This window comes from Crocodylus porosus, unplaced genomic scaffold, assembly GCF_001723895.1.
Source record: "Crocodylus porosus isolate Cpor-Errol unplaced genomic scaffold, CroPor_comp1, whole genome shotgun sequence".
Classification (NCBI taxonomy): Eukaryota; Metazoa; Chordata; order Crocodylia; family Crocodylidae; genus Crocodylus; species Crocodylus porosus.
The window spans coordinates 2881490-2902550 of NW_017728914.1; the positions used below are offsets into that span (position 1 = coordinate 2881490).

The 21061-nt window shown below is 50.4% G+C and overlaps 1 protein-coding gene across 3 annotated transcripts in view; it reads right to left on the reverse strand.

The window, feature by feature from the left end:
- ARAP3 (ArfGAP with RhoGAP domain, ankyrin repeat and PH domain 3) overlaps positions 1-21061 on the reverse strand; it is a 40719-nt gene that overhangs the window by 10254 nt on the left and 9404 nt on the right. For all 3 annotated transcript variants that reach the window (XM_019534814.1, XM_019534813.1, XM_019534815.1), the window contains exons 6-22: positions 17045-17314; positions 16418-16487; positions 12027-12147; positions 11090-11277; positions 9975-10081; positions 8334-8533; positions 7968-8053; positions 7456-7638; positions 6905-7067; positions 6327-6470; positions 6084-6237; positions 5082-5184; positions 3634-3832; positions 2549-2612; positions 1742-1905; positions 1246-1458; positions 454-559 (exon numbers count right to left, since the gene is read on the reverse strand). In XM_019534814.1, the coding sequence (XP_019390359.1) occupies positions 454-559; positions 1246-1458; positions 1742-1905; positions 2549-2612; positions 3634-3832; positions 5082-5184; positions 6084-6237; positions 6327-6470; positions 6905-7067; positions 7456-7638; positions 7968-8053; positions 8334-8533; positions 9975-10081; positions 11090-11277; positions 12027-12147; positions 16418-16487; positions 17045-17314 (2535 nt within the window). The remainder of the gene's footprint in view (positions 1-453; positions 560-1245; positions 1459-1741; positions 1906-2548; positions 2613-3633; positions 3833-5081; positions 5185-6083; positions 6238-6326; positions 6471-6904; positions 7068-7455; positions 7639-7967; positions 8054-8333; positions 8534-9974; positions 10082-11089; positions 11278-12026; positions 12148-16417; positions 16488-17044; positions 17315-21061) is intronic.

Below are 21061 nucleotides of genomic sequence, written 5' to 3' on the forward strand. Positions count from 1 at the left end.
TTCATCATAACTGGGCTTGAAAAATGTTGAACAGTAACAAAGGGAAGTAGAAAACAAAGTGAAAACCCTTTGTCCTGAAAACCTATTATTTTATTAACCTGAGTTGCAAGAAGAAAACAGAGAACAAAAATAGGGAGAAAGGAAACAGAGAAAAATGTCACTAATGAAACACCTCCAAGTTGTTCTGCCTTAGCTTCTGGGAAATGAAACTAACTTCACTTTGTGAAAATAGTTTTGCATTTTTAGCCATCCAACACCTGTCCAGAGAAGCTGGAGACCAGTGGTGTCCCAGACAGCATGGGGCATGAAGAGAGCAGATATACGGCCTGTCCCGATTAAACCACCTCTGTTGGCTGAGGTCAGCCCAGGGCTTGCCCTACATCTCCATCTCAGACAGAATCACATTGCTTCTTACAAGACAAGCAGGAAATGACCAGTGAGGGACAGACTGACCGGTAGAGGTGACCAATCAGAGCAGCCAGGGTCTTGCGGTTTAGGTGAGGCAGGTGGTTAATCAACTCCTTGTATCGTTCCAGACGCTGGGCTTTCTGGTGTATTTCTGGAAGGAGGAAACAATCACAAAAGCAAAATGCCAGCACAACAACTTATTTATGCAGCACCTGCCCCAGCAATGCTTCCGTTGCCATCCTATCACTGATGGGCATAAGCACAAGCAGCTACTGCTGACTGATCCCACTCGGGCCAGTTTGCACTCACTGCCCTTGTGGTATTGGTTATGCTGCTGCACAGCCCACATAAGCTGTTCTGGGACTTTTGGATAGGGCAGGTTATAAATCTAAAAAAATAAATATGTGTAACATGCTGCCGATAAAAGTGGTAACAATTTACATGCCCTAAGCACTGGGGTACCAGCCGGCACATGATACAAACCAGGAGAGAATTAGGTTCAGAGTCCACATTCCCAGAGGGGTCAGCCCAGCCTGTCCTGATCACAAAGACCTCAATGGAAGGCTAAAGAACAGCGGTGTAACTGGGGTGGAGAGAGGGAGCGGCAATAGGTGCAACTACCCCAGGCACTGATTTGTGGGAAGGGGATTGGGGGTGAAAAAAAGCGACTGCTGCTGGTAGCCACATGCTTGCAATTATGAATGCAGTGGCAACCAGAAGTCACTGAATCTGCTTTTTCTCAGTGGCCCAGGCATACCGCTGCACTGCTGCCAAGGAGAGTCTGGGTGAAAAAGAGCCATAGCTTTCATGAGGGCAGGGTGAGATAGAAGGTGATACCTGCAGCCTCCTTCCATTGTGGGTGCAGTTCTGAGGTAAAGACTGGGTCTTCGAGCTCCCGAAAAAATCTCTTCAGCACATCAGTCACGTCCTCAATGAAGTTGTCACAGATGCGCAACTTCACATTACGGGCATCCCGCCGGAACTCTTCCATCAGCACCTTGATGCGGGACTTGGCCCCATTCTTCCGGTAAATTCCTTCATGACGCAGCCCTGGGGGGTAGGAGGGCAGGGTCCCCAAAGGGAGCCAGGATCAGCACAGGGGTGTATCCAAGATGCTAATATGACCTGAGCATGCCCTCCTAAGTCCAGGGTGTGCGTCCCAGGTTATTGTGTGCATGGGTGCTTTACTGTGTGCCCTCCAAAATGCAGTGCCTGCTGTTCCACACCTTCTGCTTCATGCCCAAATTACTGGCTTTTGCTATGTTGCCTCTTTGGAGGGTGGAGTGCTGTTGTGAATGACAGGAGACACTATGGGGTCAGAGACAGTGCTCACCATACTGCGTGATGAAGGCAATGCAGCTGTCCACGATGATAGGGATGTTGCTCCGGCTGAGCTGCTGGTCACGCAGGGCATTACCCCAGCCCCCTGCTGAGGCCTGAATGTCCATGCACCATGCTGCAAAGTCCACTCGTGACACCCCTTGCAGGTAAAAGGTCCTGAGAACAAAAGAGGCAAAATGCAGGGAATGAACATCCTTACCCCTGGGACTTACCCCCCCACCCTCCACCCCTCTGTGAAGGCCTAGAGAAGCAGAAGGTCCATCACTGCCAGCCTTGGGTCCTGCTGGAGCCACATCTTGCTGGATATAAACCTGTCTACAGGGGTTTAACCTTCAGGAGGTAGGGGAGGCCCCAAGGCTGGGTCAATATGCAGGGGAGTTAAATCAGACTGAATACTGGGAACCCACTGTAGGGGATGTTCATGCTGGGCTGGGTTGGGCTGGAGCTCTGCCCCCCTGCCTGGTCCCAAGAGCAGACCTTCTATATCAGTGACTGGCCCTGTCCCAGCTGAAAGGGACTGTGAGTGCTGGTGTGTTGCATGCAATGCTGTGAAAATCCTTCAAATTAACTCTGGCTGTGGCTCTAGGGTTCAGTGGCACTCCTCCAGGCAAGTAGGTTCCCTTGGCACTTTCCTTGAGGAAGTCTGAGAAGCAAGCTGGTCTGCAAGCTGCTCCAGCCCCACTCCTCCCAGTGATGATCCAGGAATACTTTGTGGGCACTTTGCCTTGGGCATGGCTGTGAGAGAGCAGCAGGACCTTGCACTGCACAGTGGCTTGAGAGCCCTTCCAGCAGACCTTACCTCCCCATCTCCACTAGGATCAGCATCTCTTTCTTCTCAGAAGTTTCACTAAGGGGGACCACACCTGCATGGAAGGAAAAGTATGCATCAGATGGAGCCTTGAGATCAGGGAGAGATCTCACACTAGGGTGCAGTGAACCCTGGAGTCAGGTAGAAGGATCTTCACAGCACTACATGCAACACATCAGCATTCACAGCCTCTTTCAGGCAGGACAGGGCCAGTCACTGACAGAGCTCAACCTTGTACCATGGGCCTCACTGACCAAGTGCAGACTGGTCAATTGCAGCTTGTTCTGGTGCAGACAGAGCCAGTGGTTAATGCTGCTCAACCACATTAGTACAGGCCTCACAGAGTCAGCACTAAAATGCAGTCCCTCTAGGGTGAGGCAGGGCTAATGGTTAACACTACACAGCTACAAAGCATGGGCCTCACTGATCTAGCACAGAATTGCAGTCATCTCCTAAGAGGGTGGCTCAGCTCCCCATAGCATATATGCAGACTCAGCTGGGCAGCTTGGGCCTTGCTGACTGAGCATGAAATCCAGTTCCTCTAGGGCAGCAATTTTCAACTGGGGTGCCATTGGGTATTATAGTATCTCACTGGGGTATTAGAAGATTCTTTATGGGTACTATAGGGTTCTGTGCAATATTAGCACTGTAAGATGTGCAAACACATACATGATTCACAAGATAAACCAGGTGTTTCAATCAGGAATCCATTGTGTTAAAAAAAATTCTGCCCTTTGTGGTCTTTCTGAACTCTTTGCAACAAAAGACTTGCTCTGTTATTTTTCTGTAGTTGAGAAATGAGTGAAAACTCATTGCTGGCATTTTCTGACAGGTACTTTAAATCTTACAAGGATCCTTTGAGTCTGAAAAAGTTGAGAAACACTGCTCCAAGATAGGGGAGGGTTCATGGTTAACAGTGCTCAGCCACACAGAATAGACTTCACTGACCCATTACTGAAATGTAGCCATAATACCATGGGCCTTACTGATCTAGCACTAAGATGCAGCCTTCTACAGGGGCAGGGAAGGGGCAGGGCTGTAGTTTCTAATTTGAGAAGCAGAAGGTCCACACTCACTGAGCTCTTGTAGCCTCCGGAGGTTGATGCTGTCCTCAACTGCCTTCTCCTCCACTGGGCAAATGAACAGGTGAGCTTTTTGCAGGATGAAGAAGCCCTGCAGCCACTGATCAGGGTTGAGCATGGATTTATAGCGCAGCTGGCCCACTTTCTGGAACTCATAGCCCAACAGGCAGTGACAGCTGACTGGGGTGAACCACTGCACAGAGAAGGAGAGGCTGGGTAGACCTGGGCATAAGCACCATGTAAGGCCAAACCAGACAGCAGGGGGAACAGAGGACGAGTACAGAAGGACAAGACCCCATCAGGGGAAGGAAAGAAGAACTAGAGTACAGGTCTAGACCCCATATAAAGGGAAGGGGATTAGGGCAAGCATGGGGGGGCCAAACCTTGGCTTGGGAAGGGGAACAGGGTTGGACTGGCACAGAGAGCCAGGGCCTAAGTTAGGGGAGAGAAACGGGAACCCAACAGAGGGCCATGGCCCAGGTGGAGTGAGGGAGGAGAATGGGGGCCCAGTGCAGAGGCTAGGGTCCCAGCAGGGGAAGGAGAATAGGATCCATGGCATGACTGTTTTGGGAGGAATTTACCATACCAGAGATCAAAGAATCATAGAAAGGTAGGGCTGGAAGGGACCTCTGGAGATCATTTAGTCCAACTCTCTGCCTAAAGCAAGAATCATTCCTATCTAAACTCATTCATACAAACCCTTGTCTAACCTATTACTAGCACAATATAGTTTATCCTGTCACACCACTACTGGCACAGCATTCTTAACCTGCCACAGGTAAACCTGGGGGACAACCACAGCCAGTGTGCCGCTGCTGCAGGGATTGTTAAAATATGCTTGTGAGATCCATGAAAGAGGGCCACCCACACGCTACAGAGGAAGGAAGAGACCCCCCACAGTCGCTACCAATTTGACCATGAAGTCAAATACCTTCCTGATCCCTAATGTGATTACCAGTCTGATCTGGAGCAGAGGGAAAGACCCTCTAGCAAGGAATTTCTGGGTTTTAGTTCCAGCAGGAGCATTAGCGCATCCCAGCAAAATTCCCAGCTTTGAACACTCAATGCTTTTGAGGAAAGCAACCCCTCTCCCAACATGTGCAGCAACTGAAAGAGAAAAAAATCCTTCCCAGTTCCATGTGGCCACCAACAAAGTCCAGAAGCACAGGAACTACGACCTACAGTAGAGCATAGGCATAGTTCCTCCTAGCTCATCAATGACAAATGCTTGTTCAAACTGTTCTTAAACAATGAGGCAGATTCCACCGCTTCCCTAGAGCAGTGAGTCAGTGGAACTGACTGTCTAACAGTGAAGAAGTTTTTCCTGATATCTAGTCTAAAATAAGATAAATCAGACAAGGGCCTATCAGCAGCTGCTTTCCTCAAGGTTCCCTTGGAGGGACTGGTCTGGCTGAACACCTTGTTGCAGGTGTGTTGCTTACCTTGCCAATGGCACTGGCCCAGGCCTGCAGGGTGTCAGGCCCATCAGCTCCCAGCTGCTGTACTTTCTCACTGCCCAGGAAGAGGTCCAAGGTGAAGCGAAACCTGCAAAGGCAAAGGCATCAGATTAGGGAGGCCCCACCAGGTACTGGGGGGCTTGGCACAGGGATCACCTTGTCTTCCCAATAAACTTACAGCCCTGACCCTGAGGCCTGCCCTTGAACTCCTGCCCAGGGAAGAAAATGCCCTCGAAGATTAACACTGAGTATGATGCACTTGCAGGACTGGCTGGAGTTCTGGGCAGAATGCAAAAAGTTGGACTTCTCCAGCTGTGGAGACATGCAAGGGGATCTTTACAATGGTGCATGACTTGGTCAGTACACGTTCCTCCTCCATACAGAGAGCCAGACCCAGCTCCTTAGGACAGCAGGGACTACAGCAAGGAGTATATGGCTCAGGGTCATTAGGCAATCAACTGCCATGAGTGGCTTTTTCTGGAGCATCCACCACACCAAGCAGAAGATCCCCATATTCAGAGCTGGGCAGCCCACAGGGTTGAATAGAGGGACTTGGATTCAGCAACCTTCTGAGCCAGAGGACTACCTGTAAGGAATTGTCAAGCATGTTCCCTTTCCCACAGGCTCAGTCATGGGAAGAAGGGATAGGGGAGGCTCACTCCAGGCCAGACTGTTACTACAGTGGCTTGCCTGTAGCACTGGCTCCCACATTCACTGCTAGCACCACTCTTCTGTGAGTTACTCTCCCTTCCCTTTAACAAAGTTCTCTGACCATGGGATAACTTACTGCCTCTTTCTGTAGGCAGGAAGAGGCCCAGAGCAACTTGCCTGTACCCAGTGCTTGTGGGCTTCACTACCTCTGAGCTACTGGTTTTGCAGATGCAGAGCACCCATGACAGGGGAGGAGGTATGGCGGGATGTGTTCATAAGCCTCACCCTTGGTCACCCCAGAGCATGCCCCTGGATGCAGACTGTGCTTATGCATACCTCTCTGTAGGCCCAGGACTGGTTGGGCCCTCCATCTTGCTTACACCCACAGAAACCACATCAGACATCTCAATCTTCCCTAGTGGCTCGGTGCATTTGTCAGTCTCATAGAACAGAAGGGACTTCTCCAGGGAGCACCACACGCGATATAATTCTGCAGGGAGCACTCAGTTAGCAATGGCAGGACAGCCTCTCCCTATCACATTCACTGTAATGCCTGGCCTGGCCTGGCCCCAAACCTACCATCTCTGCTCTTCTTGCTGACACCAGACCTGGGGAGGGCTGCTGCCTTATAGAGGTAGCCACTGTGCATCACTGGCTGGGTGATCTCATTGTAGATGCTGTCTAGGCTTGGCTCCACTGAACTATGGCTCCCTGCTGAACATACTGTGAAGAATCAGAACAGAAGGTATGGGGCAGCACTGACCTTGCAGAAATACAACAACCTGGGTGGAGGAGGGGGGGTCCTACTATTGAAAGAGAAGACACGGAATGCTGTGGTTCAAAAAAACCCTCCCCTCCCAAGGCAGAGGGGGTTCATAGGTGCACCTGTCACCCTGCCTTAAATGTGGGAGAGAGACACATGATCCTGCAGGGAACTGGGCATTATGCACAATTAGTCGCTGGGTGTGCACAGTTCTGGCAACAGCCTGAGCTTCAGGGTTCTAGTTCTGATGCCCAGGACATTCCACAGAAGAGTTAGGGGTGGTGGGAAGGGAACCAGATGGCCTAGAATGGGAGGTGTAGTGGAGGGTGTAGGGGCTGCACCAGCATGGAACTGCCCCACTGTAGAGGAAAGTGGCTCTGGTGGCTCCTGTTACCTGAATTGTTCCCATGGCAGCTGCTCTCAGACATCTGCCACAGTTCAACACCTTGAGACACTTCACAGCCTCCTACATCAAAAGCTGCCTCAGCTTCAGCAGTGGAGAAGAACTGCAGGACTGTCTTCAGCAGGTTGGGTCCTGCCACAGCAGCACAAAGTGCCTGTGGGTGAGAGATGTCATAGGCAGCTGTGGTTTCTCAGCCATGTGGGAACTTATTGTCCCTGGGCCCTGCAGCCACTGAACTGTGCTAACTTGGGGGCTTGTAAAGGGAGGCACAACAACTTGCCACATGTCTGTCCTGCTATGCAGCTTCCTGGTACATCACTGATTATCTGGAGGAGACCAGTGAGTGTGCATATATGGGATGCATTATCCTCTACACTGTTAAAGGTACTTGAGATACAAGTGCTTTTACAGGAACAATCAGGGTTAGAATGAAGGACTTGCAGTACTCTCTGAAGGGTTTGCCCAATGCCCCCAAAGCTTGCATGTGCCCATTCACCTAGGTTCATGTTTGCCTTTGTGTGCCAGCCCAGACCAGCACTCACCTGCAGCAACTCCTCCTGGGTGCTGTAGCTGGGGTGTTGGAGGCGGTATCGCCCATCCCGATATTTACAAGTGATGAATTCCCGTCTCTGCTCTGCACTGGCATCTGGGTAAAGGGCCTCAGAGGGTGGGATGTGTGGGCTCCAGAATTGGTTGGCTCGCTCATTCCCCAGCACAATGAAGAGCTACAAGAACATTGTTGTCAAAAAGAGGGGGTGATCCATGAGCTAGCAAAGCAGAAGGACACCTCAAGCTTCTAGAGAGGGTATGGGGGTAACAGACAGAAATGGAGGAGGACCCAAGACTCTGGGTGAAACTCTGGGTTCTTGTTATGGCATCCCCAGAGAGATAAGCCCCTCAGACCTCTGGTTCTCCACTGATTCCCCTGAGCTGGCACTCTGACTGCACTATGTTTCTGTGATACTAGAAGCAGTCCCTTTGGACACAAGAGCTCTGGCCTCAGATCTCATACAGCCCAAATGGGCAGCACTGGGGAGCAAGACACTTCCTGTACCTGAACAATTTCATTGCTCCAGACACTGGTGTCAAGCTTCAGGCTCTGCACTTTGGAAATGTTGGAGCCCAGACCCCGGTGCTGACCTGTTGGGAGCAGCAACGACTGTGTGAATACATGACCACTTTCCCCAGTCTATCCAGTCAGACACCCACAACTCAACCTGCCTGCCATCAACTGGCTGATCAGCCAACCCAGCCATTTTCCTTTCCCTTCCCTCGGTCTACATGATTTTAATGACTTGTAGTCAAGTAGCCAAGCTGCTAATTTAGTCACCCAGCCATCCCACCCACTGTCCCACTCAGGAACAGTGTCCCCCAGCCTCTCCTGTCTACCTGCCTGCAGGAATGAAGGAAATATACTGGCCTGCACACTGCTTGCAGATCACCACACATAAGTTGATGGATGCCCAGTCAGGGCTCATGGCCCTGCAATCAGCACAGAACTTGTTGGCTTTGTTGGACCAGATCTTTTCAGCCACCTCATAGTCATAGAGTGTCTCTGCAATGGCATCCTGCAGGGCTTCCATCCACTCCCGTTTCTCCCGCTCTGATTCAGCTGTGAAACTGGGGGGCACAAGCACATCTGGCAAACACTGAGTTTCCTGGATTCTTCCCCAGTCACCTCAGTTACCCAGAACCCCAAATGTACCAGTCCCTGAGTTGCGCTAGGATCCCACACAGTGCCCCCAAAACACAGCAGGTTTCTCTAGAGCAGGGATGGACAAAATACAGCCCATGGGCCAGATTCAACCCACCAATGGATTTTGTCTAGTCTGTAGCAGGTCCCTTGGTCCTGCCAGGCCCAGGCATGGGGGCGCAGCCTGAGCCATGGTGTGTGCGATCGGGCCCACTGCCCCAGGTATGAAGTGGGGCTGGGGTGACATGGCAGCCAGACTCCATTTTCCAGTAGCCCTGGTGGAAACGCTGCTGCAATTGCCAATTCTGGCTCTGCTGTCCAGGAACCTGGGCCCATCTGCACTGCACCAACTGCTGGGAGGGCAGGAACACACAGGCAGGACACTCAGCTGGGTAGCTGGGGTGGGGCTGTGGGCAGGCAGGGAGCAGCACCCAGGAGTGAGATGAGTGGGAGAGGCCAGGGAGACACTCGGATCTTGGAGCAGCGACAGTGGGGCTTGGGCCAGGGCTGGGGCCCAGCCACGATCTGCCACCTGCATGCCCTGCAATGGCCGTGGGTTCCATGGATATGAGTGTGTGTGGAGCAGACCATGGCTCTGCCCCAGCCCCGGATCCACGCTGTGATCACCCCAAGATCCCAACCCTGGACACCGCTTCTGCCTGGCCATGACCCCATCCCATCCATCCAGCTACACATCCTGCCTGTGTGGCTCCCGGCTGTTTCTCCATGGAGACCTCTAGATCAGGGGGTAGTAATAGGACAGGGCCAGGCCTGAGGCAGAGCCCTGCTTCTGTGGGTAGGTACATACAGGGAGCAAACAGTTGCTCTGCCTGGCCCCATGCTGTCACCCCCATGATCCTGGGTTGTCCATAGAAACTAGCCAGGAGCTGCATGGGCAGGATGTGAAGCCAAGCGGACAAGATGGGGCCGTGGCTGGGCAAGGAGACGCATCCGGGGCCAGGTCTGGCATCTTGGGGTGGTGACAGCATAGGGCTGGGGCCTGAGGCCCAGGATCCAAGGTACAGCTGCGATCCGTTCCCTACATGACCCTACCTGCAGCAGGGGCATGCAGGCAGCAGATCATGGCTTTGCTCCAGCCACAACTCTGCATTGTCTCTGTCCTGTGACTTCACTCCATTATCCTAGCCTTCCCAGCCCACCCTACTCCCAAACACTGCTCCACACCTGCCCACAGCCCCATCCCACATAGGGAGTTACGATGAGCTGTTGCAAAGGTGGGGAGGGGAGGGAGTGCTAATCCAGTCCACAACAGCTCATTAAAACGCCCCTAGAGGCCCGCAGGCCCAAATAATTACCCACTCCTGCTCTAGAAACAAGCCAAACCCCAGGACTGCAGCTCCTAGTTACCTGAATATCTTGAATGGGGTGATGAGCTCAAAGCTACGATGCTTGGCCTCACGGATAGTAGCACCACGCAGCTCAATCAAGCAGATGCCAATACCCATTTTAAAGAACTGCAAACAGAGATGGACATAGTGAGGGGGTGGTGGTCAGCAATAGTCTTGCAGAGTTATGCCTAGGTCCACAGCAGGCACAGAGCTCTTTACATTTCTCTGCAGAGCAGTCCAATGGCCAAGACAGATACCAGTGAACCCAGGGTGGCAGGCAGGGAACTGCAGAGGGTAGTGCCCACAAGCAGGTGCTTCTCTACATGGAGAGCATTTATGGAACTGTTAGAACCACATATATTTGTGCCTGGGGGTAGGTCAAAAATGGGCTACCCATGCCAGGAACCACCCATGGCTTGCAAGGGCAGCCTCCATGCTGTGTCTTGCTTGTCTCTGGACCCAATGTCCACCTCAGGCTCCTCTCACAGAGTGGGGAGTCAATTTGTGAGTTCAGGTAATAGCCACCAGTATACCATGGCAAGGAGGATCTCTTGAGCATATACTGACAACATTTAATAGAAGCAGGATGATGGCTGCCATGTTTCCCCTGCTTTACCTGTGGCAGGTTAGAGTTTTAGCTCTGTGTTGTGTCAGGGTTGAGAGTAATTTTATGTAGAGTTTAGATTATGGTTTGTATGGGATGGTTTGGATAAGGATGATCCTGCCTCAGGCAGGGGGTTGGACTAGATGACCTCTGGAGGTCCCCTCCAGCTTTACTTCTCTATGATTTTATGAATGGCCTTATGGAAGTGACAAAGCATGGAAATGGAATTCTAGTTTCCCAGGCCCTGCACATGTCCACACTGCAGTCTTTTCATTGTCTCTAGCCTCTCTAGCCTGGGTGATCCTGCTTCCACTAGCTGGTATGAAGGGCCAAGGCACACAGGCTCCCAAAAATATCTCCACTCCTGGACAGAGGCCTCAGCTTAGTGTCCCTCTTGCTAACTCCTGAGTGAGGCCCAGGAACTGCTAGAAGGAGGACTTCAGACTCACCCTTAGGTGAAGTAGACCCCAGGACACCTGCATCAAGAAACACCCCACACTTTCCCAAGGCACTTGGGCTGCCGCACTCACTTGTTCACTCTTGTACAGCCACATCTCAGCCAGGCTGAGAACTGCAAACACCTTAGACTTGTGACCCTTGAACTCCAGACAGCCGCACTTCTGCCAGTGACTGTTGCTGGTGTGACGAGGCCGGGGGCTGACCTGCCGCTGCTCTGCCACTTTCTTCTGCATGGTGGAGCACCACTTGTTCCGCTGAGCTGTGGAAGCAGCAGGGCAGGGGAAGCCAAAAGAAAGAGGTAAGTGAATGTGGAACTGGGGAGAACTGGAGACACTGAGTGTTGCAGCACAGGCCAATTTATCCCACATTGGGAAAAGCCAGATCTTCATGTGTTGAACTCAACCAGAAGTTAGGGTCTTTCTATCTCAACCAGCTGTGTAACATAGACCTGACTGGCAGCCCCATGTGTAGTGGGCCATAACAAAAGGGTAGCAGCACCTGGGACAGAGCTGTAGAGAGCTTCTCCTCAACATACATGGGGAAGAGATGCCTGTCACTGCAGCAAGAGACATACTGCAGTGCTGGGGATGCAGGAGTGGCTGTGGGCCAGCAAAGAGAAATATCACTGGACCATAGAGTGCATGGAGAAGTGGTGACTGAGGGAAGTTCCCACGGGAGAGAGGGAGTGATACGACTGAGGTGAGGAAGTTATGGAGGGAGGACTCTAGAGGAGCTTGGTTCAGGGGTCTGGTAAGCGGGGCATGGGCTTGACAGCAAAGGAAAAAGCTATGACTGGAATTTCTGGCTGGGGTAGGGAATGGGAGGTTGTGCTTGTAGGTTCTGGATAGGATAGGCAAAAGGGAGGGCTGTGCCTGTGGTTTATAGCTGAAAGAAATAGGAGCTGGAGACTAGAGAAAGTGACTTGGGAGGGGAGGTCTGGGGCTGGGGGTTCTGACTGGGGAGGAGATGGCTGTAAATGGGGGAGTTATGGTTGGGGGTTTCTCTCACCCTCATTCTCAGCTCTGAAGACAAAGATCCTGTGGCTGGTGACAACTTGGAACTTGTTCTCCTTGGTAGAGCGTGCCATCTCGATGACGGAGAGTGGGATCACCCCCTTAGGGTATGGGTCCTGGAATGGGTCCAAGAGGGAGGTTGTACACCAGAACCCTGTTCTGTGATTCCCTGTACAGGGTCCCACTGTTCTGACTGGTAGAGTGTCCCCTTCGGAGAGGGCACTGGGTATTTAGCTCAGCAAATTTCCACAATGAATTTTATCAATATTCACTTGCCTGTATCTGACTCTTCACTAACTCATCCTTTTAAGGCAGGAGCAGGAAAAGCTACTGGTAAGCCTAAACTAAAGCAAAGATGGATAGAGACCTGCCAAAGGTCATGCAGTGAGTGGCAGGGCTGAGATGAGAGCTTGACCATGTCCTAGCTCAAAGTCCCATGCTCAGAGCAGCTTGTTTCATAGACCTCAGGAGGTCAAATCTACTCCAAACAGCTGTTCAAGGACATAGCATCTCTATCTAAACCATCCTAGACAAGTGTTTGTCTAACTTGCTTTTAAAATCTTTGTGAACAACTTTCATACACAGCTACCAGGCACAATGCCCCAAACAGCAAAAACACCTTTTAACTTGCCACAGGCAAAGCAGGGGGAATGTGAGCACTGTCAATGTTCTACCACTGCAAGGACAGGAAATAGTTTATTAAAACACACTCCAGAGATCCAAGGAAGAGGACTATGCCCCCTGCTACAGAGGAAGGCAAATCCTGCCACAGTCCATATTGATCAGACAGTGGGGTAAAGTTCCTCTGTGATCCCAAATCAGTCTGACCCTGAGCAGAACAAGACCTTCTACCCAGGAAAATCTGGGCGTTTTAAGTCCCAGCAGGAGTATCAGTACACCTGCCAAAATCCCTAGCTTTGGCAGTGGCCAGCACCTAATGATTCTGAGAAAGGTGAGCCCCCTCTCCTTCCCCAGACACAAGTAGCAAACAGGAGGGGGAAAAATACTTCCTTGCTCCCCAGAAGCATGGGATAACTACCCACCCTCCAGTTTGCACTGCAACCAGGAGGCCACAAACACAACTCTACTCATCACACACACTTACTAAATTGCCAGAACTTCCTTATCTATCATCCTATTCCCTCCATAAACATTCCCTTTAATCTTTCATAACCAAGATAGTTGTGGTGCTCTATTTCATTCAAGTACACTGTACTTCATGTGCCGTCATCCAGACAGCTTGTTCCTTTCTCAGAGGAGACCAAACCTGTTTGCCATGTTTTATTCTCAGCAAATCCATGGTGGCTGCTTGTGAGCAGCTTTTCCTCCTCCAGGTGTTCGCAAACTGACTTTATAATTTGCTTCAGTAACTTCCTGGGTATTGAGGCCAGGCTGACTAACCCATAATTTTCTGGGTCCTCCTTTTTGCCTTTTTTAAAGAGGGGCACTATGCTGGCCCTTTTCCTGTCCTTTGGAACCTTACTTGTCTCCCATGCCTTGGTAAACAGTATTGCTAAGGACTCCAAGATCCTTTGTGTCAGCTCCTTCAGCAACCTGCTTACTTAAATTAATTAAAAAAAAAATCAAACACCCTGACTGTCTTTGTCATTATCATGACTGTCAGACTTTTCCTTTACTTAGCTATATAATTTTTATTTGCTGTCTGGTTGCAGCTTATTGTTTCATAAGGATTGAGGCAAAGTAGCTGTTGAGTAGGTCTGTCTTTGTGTCTTATGTTAGGAGCTCATCCTGGCTATTTAGCAATAGACCCACAGCTTCCTTTGTCCTTTTTTTGATCAACATAAGTCTCACACCCAAACTAGATGTAGCCATGCCACTATACTGGCATTAAAATCACAGGAAAGTTGACAGGGGCAACTCTCATGTTAAAAGGCAAATTCAGCATTCTGTGTGCTGTGCAAATAGGCCCCATTTGGTACTGTTTGGTACTTCGCATTTGTGAATAGGCATGGGAGGCTGGTGAATAGGATCCAAAGTGTTGCTGCGCTCTGAACAGTGGCTGGATATATAGATACAGCTCCTCTTTACTATGCATGTCAGGGCTGGGGACACTGATTTCTGAACCAGCACAGCTAGGGGGGCAATCATGTGCTGTGCATAAAACTAAAGAATCACAGTGAACTGCATACAGTGCCACCTGTGTGACTCCCTTTAATGTGAAGACTGATGGCCAGGTCACTGGACCCTCAATGTATTACCTATACTATTAGGCCTGACAAGAGAGGATGTATAAATGGAAAGTTTGACTCGCACTACAAAGTTCACTGAGACCAAGAGTGAGAAAAACTCTTTGCACATACACACAGCTCATCAAGAGACAAAAAGACTAAGGTAGCTGTTTGTTGACTACTTTCAGAGCTCAGACTCTGGCATATTCTTTGCACTGCAGTCTTCAGTAATGTGGTCACAGACTGCTTGTTGCAGGATGAGGGCACATGGGGAAGTAGCACCTCCAAACACACATCAAACCCCTTCCTGCCTAGTTCTTAGACCTTTTCTTCTGTCACCTGCCAGCACTTTGATGAAAAGTTTGGAGGAATAAATGTTGGAAAATAGTCCGGGATCCTAGTGATACCACTTGTTTGGCCCCATCATTCTCTCTGAGTACCTATCCCCATTAGATACCTTAAGGGCTACATCCCCGGCCTCCAATCACCCCCTGCCACACCCATGCCTAACAGGTATTATAGTTCAATTATTCTGTGTCCTCATCTAGGGACAAGATATTCTTGGCTTCCACCTCCTTTGCTCTCTGCCCTATCCATTTCCATTTTGTTCAGGGCTACCTCTCTGCCTAGCTCTGGGTTCAATTTCTGCCTCCCACTATGCAGCATCATCCTGCCCCAGGCTCAATCTCTGCCCAACTCCAGGTGGAGTTTCTGCCACTGCCAGGACCTTCATACCACCCCAAGCAGTCCTACCCAAACCACTGGTTTCACCAAACAGAAAATCAGGCACGCACCTCAATTAAACATACCCCACCCTGGATAAAAGGTATAAATATCACTTTAATCTGAACAGGCCTGCTCAAACGCACAAAAAGCAGAAGAGAACTGAGCTGTATCTTTCACCAGGTTGAATCCCTTTGGATCTGGATAAACAAAATTTCTTTTGGGCAGCCCTGCTGGGAGCCTTTTCCTGCCTGGCTTTCAAGGGTCCAATTTCCCTTCCAGGACTTCCTAATTATCAGTCTTTTTTTGAGGAAGGGTGCTTGGCTCACTGAAAGGCTTCCTCCAGCTGCTGCTTCTTTCCTCAAACTCTGATTCCTGCTTATGCTTCTAAGCCTGCCCTTATCTAGCATTCCTCTTATCACCTGCATCAGGTAACTCACTGGCCCCAGGTGTTAGGCTCTTTTGCTTGCATTGATCAACTGCCTCTTCCTTTTGGGACTGCCTAATCCCTAACTGGCAGCTCTCATTTCTGTGGCTTGTTTACTCAAACATCAGCTGTTCTGACAAGCATGCTTCTGCTGCCGAACAGGAGTCCCTGGCTTCTTTTTACACTGCTTCTCAAACAAAATACCCTGAAGGTGGAGCAGTATTTTGACAGTCTCATGTGAAGATGCCTCTGGCTATGTGACAGCTCTGGCTGTGCCTGGGGTGCTGCCTTCCCAGGTTCAGGCCACCTAAGTGTTAGGAGGTGTGTGCCTGCTGGGTACTTAACTATAGATAACTACACTATCTTATGTCTATGAAAGGGGGAAGAGTCCTATGGTGCCCAGGAGAGAAGCCCTCCTCTAACACGCTGTGTCTTTCACAGCCTCCATGTGTCACTAGGTGTGCAGGACCTCATGTCAGCCCTACCTTTCCTCTGACAGAGCTGCAGAGGCACAGAATATTCCAAACAGTGCTGCATATCACAGAGAATGCAACATCGGGGTCCCGACTTCTGCAGATCAGACCCAGCCCCCCAAGAAAGCTCCTAGGCCCATCCAACTAAACCTTCTCCCTGATGCTGTTCAAAAGGTTGCCAAGATAGTTTTTTACTGGAAGAAATATCTCTTTTTCACCTCCTAAAACTCAAAATGCTGAGTATGTTTTGCTCATGCCTTTAAAAGTCCTCTTGGGCAGAGAGTACATCTGGTCACTCCAGCCTAAGGGAGGCAGCATTTTGACAGGTAACAGACAACAAAAATGAGAGGATACAATGGAAAACCTTGTGCACCCTCACTTGGGGGTGGAAGGGGAGGGGCTCTTGCTCCTGTTAAGTGAAAACCTTCACTGAAAGAACCAACTCCATCCTGTCCCCCAACCTTTTCTCTTTGTCCATGTGTCCCTACTCACCCTATCTTTGCCTAAGCCTCCAGTACAGTGGCCGGTAGCTGATTGGGCCCAGACTGTGCCTCGTGCTTGCTCCTGCACTCACCTTCTCACTGTTGAAATACATGAGGTTTTTCCCATCAAATCGGACGTAGCGCCTCTGGAAAACATAATTCCTATTGAAAGGACAGCAGAAAAGAAACTGTTGTTAATAGAAACCTGACAGTCCTGACTCAGTGGTGACCCCTACACCAGCTAGAGCCCAATGCAAAAATGGGGGACAGGGAGCCAGATTAAGGGTTCTCAATGGAAGGAACTGAACAAGGAAGTAAGAACAAATAGTAGGGTCAGACTGGGTAGGTGACACACAAAAACACAAAGCCTCTCAGTGGCAGATCTTATTTGGGATAGCTGCCACATTTCACACAGGGCAGCAGTTTCTTGCTCTGTACAAAATGTGCCAGGATATGCCAACTCCTGGTACATATATGCTAGGATATGCAACTGCAGCTGAACAGCAAACCAAGTGCGTCTTCTAGAAGCCTCCTGCAGGTGGCCATGCTGGAATGAACAATGGCATCCATGCTCCCAGGAGTATGGACAAAACCAGTGTCAACCTAAACCTGCTTACCTGACACTACTGTACGTGGCTTTACCTCCATAGAGAAAACCATACTTCTAACTACCACCCAGATGGGCATGCATAAAACCCTACCTTCAGGCAGGCACTTACCCCTGTGGGGAGAGCTTGTCCAGCCACCCACTGAGCATGTTAGGTGGTTTCTCAGACAGTGAGGTGTAGCTGGCATATGGGGAGATTGTCAAATCATCCAAGACCTCATCTGGGTACAGGTGCAGTGGGAGGCTGAACTGGGAGCCCTCAGCCTGAGGAGCCTCCACAGTGGAGTAGCCCTCTGTGTCATTCTGGATGATCCGATTAATCAGCTGGGCTCGGCTCTTCTCATCCTCACTTCTCCCCTCACTGCTGTACTCACTGTTTCTCCTGTGGAAGATGGGGACATGGTTAGAGAACACGACCTGGCTGCTGCTCCTCTCCAAATAGCTGATGCTACTGGGGATCTAGCTAGCCTCCCCAGCAGCTGAGACATGACCTCAACCAGCAGGAACAAGATAGTGATCTCTCAGTTTCATCCACACAACCATCAGCACCGCCCCCCCTCAAGTAAGCCTCCTCAGCCAGACCCTGGCTGCACCCCATGCTTTATGGAATCCTCAATGAAGACTGATTCTTTTCTAGTATAGCAGGAAGGAGCACTTATACTGGATTCAGGAGGATGTGGCAATGGGTACAGGGAGGGCAAAAATCCCAGAGAATTCCAACCCAAGACAAGATGAAAGGAGAGGCACTGGTTTAAAAATTTCAGCAACAGCTAGCTGTATCTGGGCTAGTCCAGTCCAAACTGCTGAACCCAAAGACTGTAGAGCAGGGCCTGTGCTCTCCAAGTAAGAGCAGTATAGAGGGAGCTACTGTAGACCCAGCAGCACATTGCACAGATGGGATTACCATAGGGCAGGGAGGGAGGTTGGGCAGGGTGCTAATCCCTTAGAACCTGGAGGTCAGGGAGTGGGCAGACCATTTCTACCAGACCAGAGAGAGCAATGAGGGGATCAAGCCCCCCTTACCAAGCTGAGATGGAGTACTGGAAGCAGGACCCCTCTGTTCCAGGCTGGTACAGGTATTTGGGGGGCACACCTGGCTGGGCAACTTTCCCAGGTTGTGACTTAAGTTACTGCTGAGTGAAGGCTCCCACCCCATTCTGGTTTGTTATCAGGTACAGGCTGCCTAGAAGCTATACTGAAATTGTTCTCTCCAAATATTAAAATAACACTTTGTTTGAAATGGGTGAGTGCCCCCTGCTTCTTCCTATATGGTGTTCTTGATGGTCTTGTTAGATTTTATCTTCCAAAGGAGGGAGTAGATCCACAGTCATTCCTGAATCTATTAAAGCTTGGTTAGCTCCTATTTCAGCATATGGGCAATATCACCTCTACTGAAAGTGAAACTGTTGATGTCTTAATGAACTTGCTGACCTGACAAAATCCGTTCACTAAGAACTCCTGAGCAGACTCTGAAGTTTTCCTTGTTACACACTATGTTCAGCTCAGAGCCTGTGGTTCCAAAGCGCAGGCTCCTACTTCCTGAACTGACAGAAGGTCTTTGCCAGTTAGCGGTTAGCTATACAGAGCTGATGACACACAAGCGAGTGTCACTGACTCCATCTAGCACTAGTCAGTTCATTACCAGCAAACATTTGTGGTCATATATACAGTCATTGCTTACATGTAATACGCATAAGATGGGACTACTTTGGTATCAGAAGATGTGACAAAGCATTTAAATTTTGCTCTTATGATTAAGTTGATGGAGCTCTTTGATCTTGGTACTTTCCTCCATTTCTCCACATTTCAAAACAACCATCCAGACACCAAGACAGACTGTGTCAGTTGTGACCCTGAATCTGCCAATGATGCTACACACCAGACAGTGATCCGACCAAGTCCGTTGCAAATGCTGTTATTAGTCATGCTAGCATCTCAAACAGTGCTAATGTAGATAGATTAAAATTTCACTCCTGTGCAGACAGCCAGCACAAAGATGATTTATGTGAAATTGAAGTGGTACCAAGACTTTGGGTTGGCACTATGCTCAGGGAAGTAAAAGGTTCTGAGCTACAAAGGTAGAGCGCAAGAAATGAATTGTTACAAAAGTCTAGATATCTGGTTTGGCAGGGCACTTGGGGTGCCTTCCACTTTAAGAGATCAGCAGCCTGTGAAGCTGCCAGTGGGTGGGGGCCAGGACTGGTTGGGAATCAGCTGACTCAGGGAGCTGGCAGGTGAGGCTGAGTCTGAGAGAAGGAGTCACCTGACTCAGAAGGGAGTCATTTGATTTAGGAGGAGGGCTGGCTTAGAGCAGGTATAAGCCTGCCAGGAAGATCTGGAGCCTGCTGAGAGAACACCACTTAGCAAAAAGACTGCTGCTCTAGAGCACCACCACAGAGAGGACAGCTGAAGCAGTCTGGAGGTTTGGGTAGGAACTAAGGGCCTGGAGGAAGTTCCTAGGGACCCAGAGTGGAGGTCTGGGTGAACCTGGAGCAAGGGGCTCAGCACACAAGACCTATTGTGGGGTCCAGAGAGAGAGAAGCACTGTGCATAAGACCCATTGTGGGGCCCAAGTCAGCCCAGAGACAGGGACTGAGAGCCTAAGAGACCTGCTAAAGAGCCTGAAAGAGGACCTGGAAATGAATGTGGGCTGGTAGGCTGCAGAACTAACCCTGATAGAAGCTTGCTGGCCTGTTAGTGGGGCCAGGGGCCAGAGAGGGACTGGAGGTGGCCACAGTGGGAGACTCAGGGGACCAGAAAGGAGCCTGGAGTTCTCAACTGGTGCAGAGGGAGCCAGGGCCTAGGAGAGGCCATGGTCAGCAAGGACCATTGCCAGAGAAGACGGGGATCCAGGGCATGCAGCCCAGAATGAAGATGGCTAAGCCCGAGCTATCTGAAGAGTAGGAGGACCCAGGAGAAAGGTGGCGGAAAGAGTGATTCAGAGAATCTCACTGGCCTGTTAACAGGGCCAGGGTCCAGAGGGGGACTGAAGGCTGGAAGTGGCCCCAGAGGGAGACTTCCAGAGCCAGAGAGGGACCTGGAGTTCTGAAATGGCCTGAGGCAGGGCCAGGGCCTAGAAGAGGCTGAAGGTATGGGTATGGCCACAGCCAGAGAGCAAGGGGTCAGAAAAACTGAGGCCCAGAATAAGGATGGCTGGGACAGGGCCACTGGATGTAGAGGAGAGTCTAAGATAGTGCCGAGCCCAGAGGTAGGAAAGCCAGGACCAGAGGTAGCCTGTATGATCAGGGACTTGCAAGACAAGCCATATGAGGACAGGCTGAGAGACTTGGGTCTCTTCAGCCTACAGAAGAGAAAGCTGAGAGAGGACTTAGTAGTGGATTACCACTACATCAGGGGAGTACATCAAGAACTCAGTGAACAACTGTTCCCCAGGGCACCCCTGGGGAAGACCAGGAGCAAGAGATACAAACTCCTGGAAGGCTGCTTCGGGCTCAATTGCAGGAGAAACTCCTTCACAGTCAGGGTGTCCAGATTGTGAAATAAACTCCCTCCAGTGGTGGTGCAGTCACCTCTCCTGAAAGTCTTCAAAAGGAGACTGGACAGTCATCTGGCTATGGTCACTTGACCCCAGTTGTCTTTTCCTGCCTAGTGCAGGGGGACTGGACTTGATGATCTACAAGGTTCCTTCCAGCCCCTAACAATCTATGAATCTAGGGCTGGAAGGGACCTCACAAGATCATCTAGTCCAGCCCCACATCCGAAGGGCAGGAAGTCAGCTGGGGTCATAAGATCCTAGCAACATAAGCATCCAATTTTCTCTTGAAGGTGTTCAATGTAGGTGCTCGAACCACCTCTGATGGCAGCCTATTCCAGACCTTGGGGAAACAGACAGTAAAGAAATTCTTCCTTATGTCCAGCCTGAAATGGTCTTGCAGTACTTTATAACCGTTCAACCCCGTCACCCCTTGGGGCGCTCTGGTGAACAAACGTTCCCTCGGATCCTGGTCACCCTTGATAAACTTACAGGTGGCCATCAGATCACCCCTGAGCCTGTGCTTTTCCAGGCTAGAGGGCCCCATGGCTCTCAGCCTGTCATCATAAGGTCTGTTTTCCTGACCTCTGATCATGCGTGTGGCTCTTCTTTGGACTCTCTCAAGCTTCTCCATAT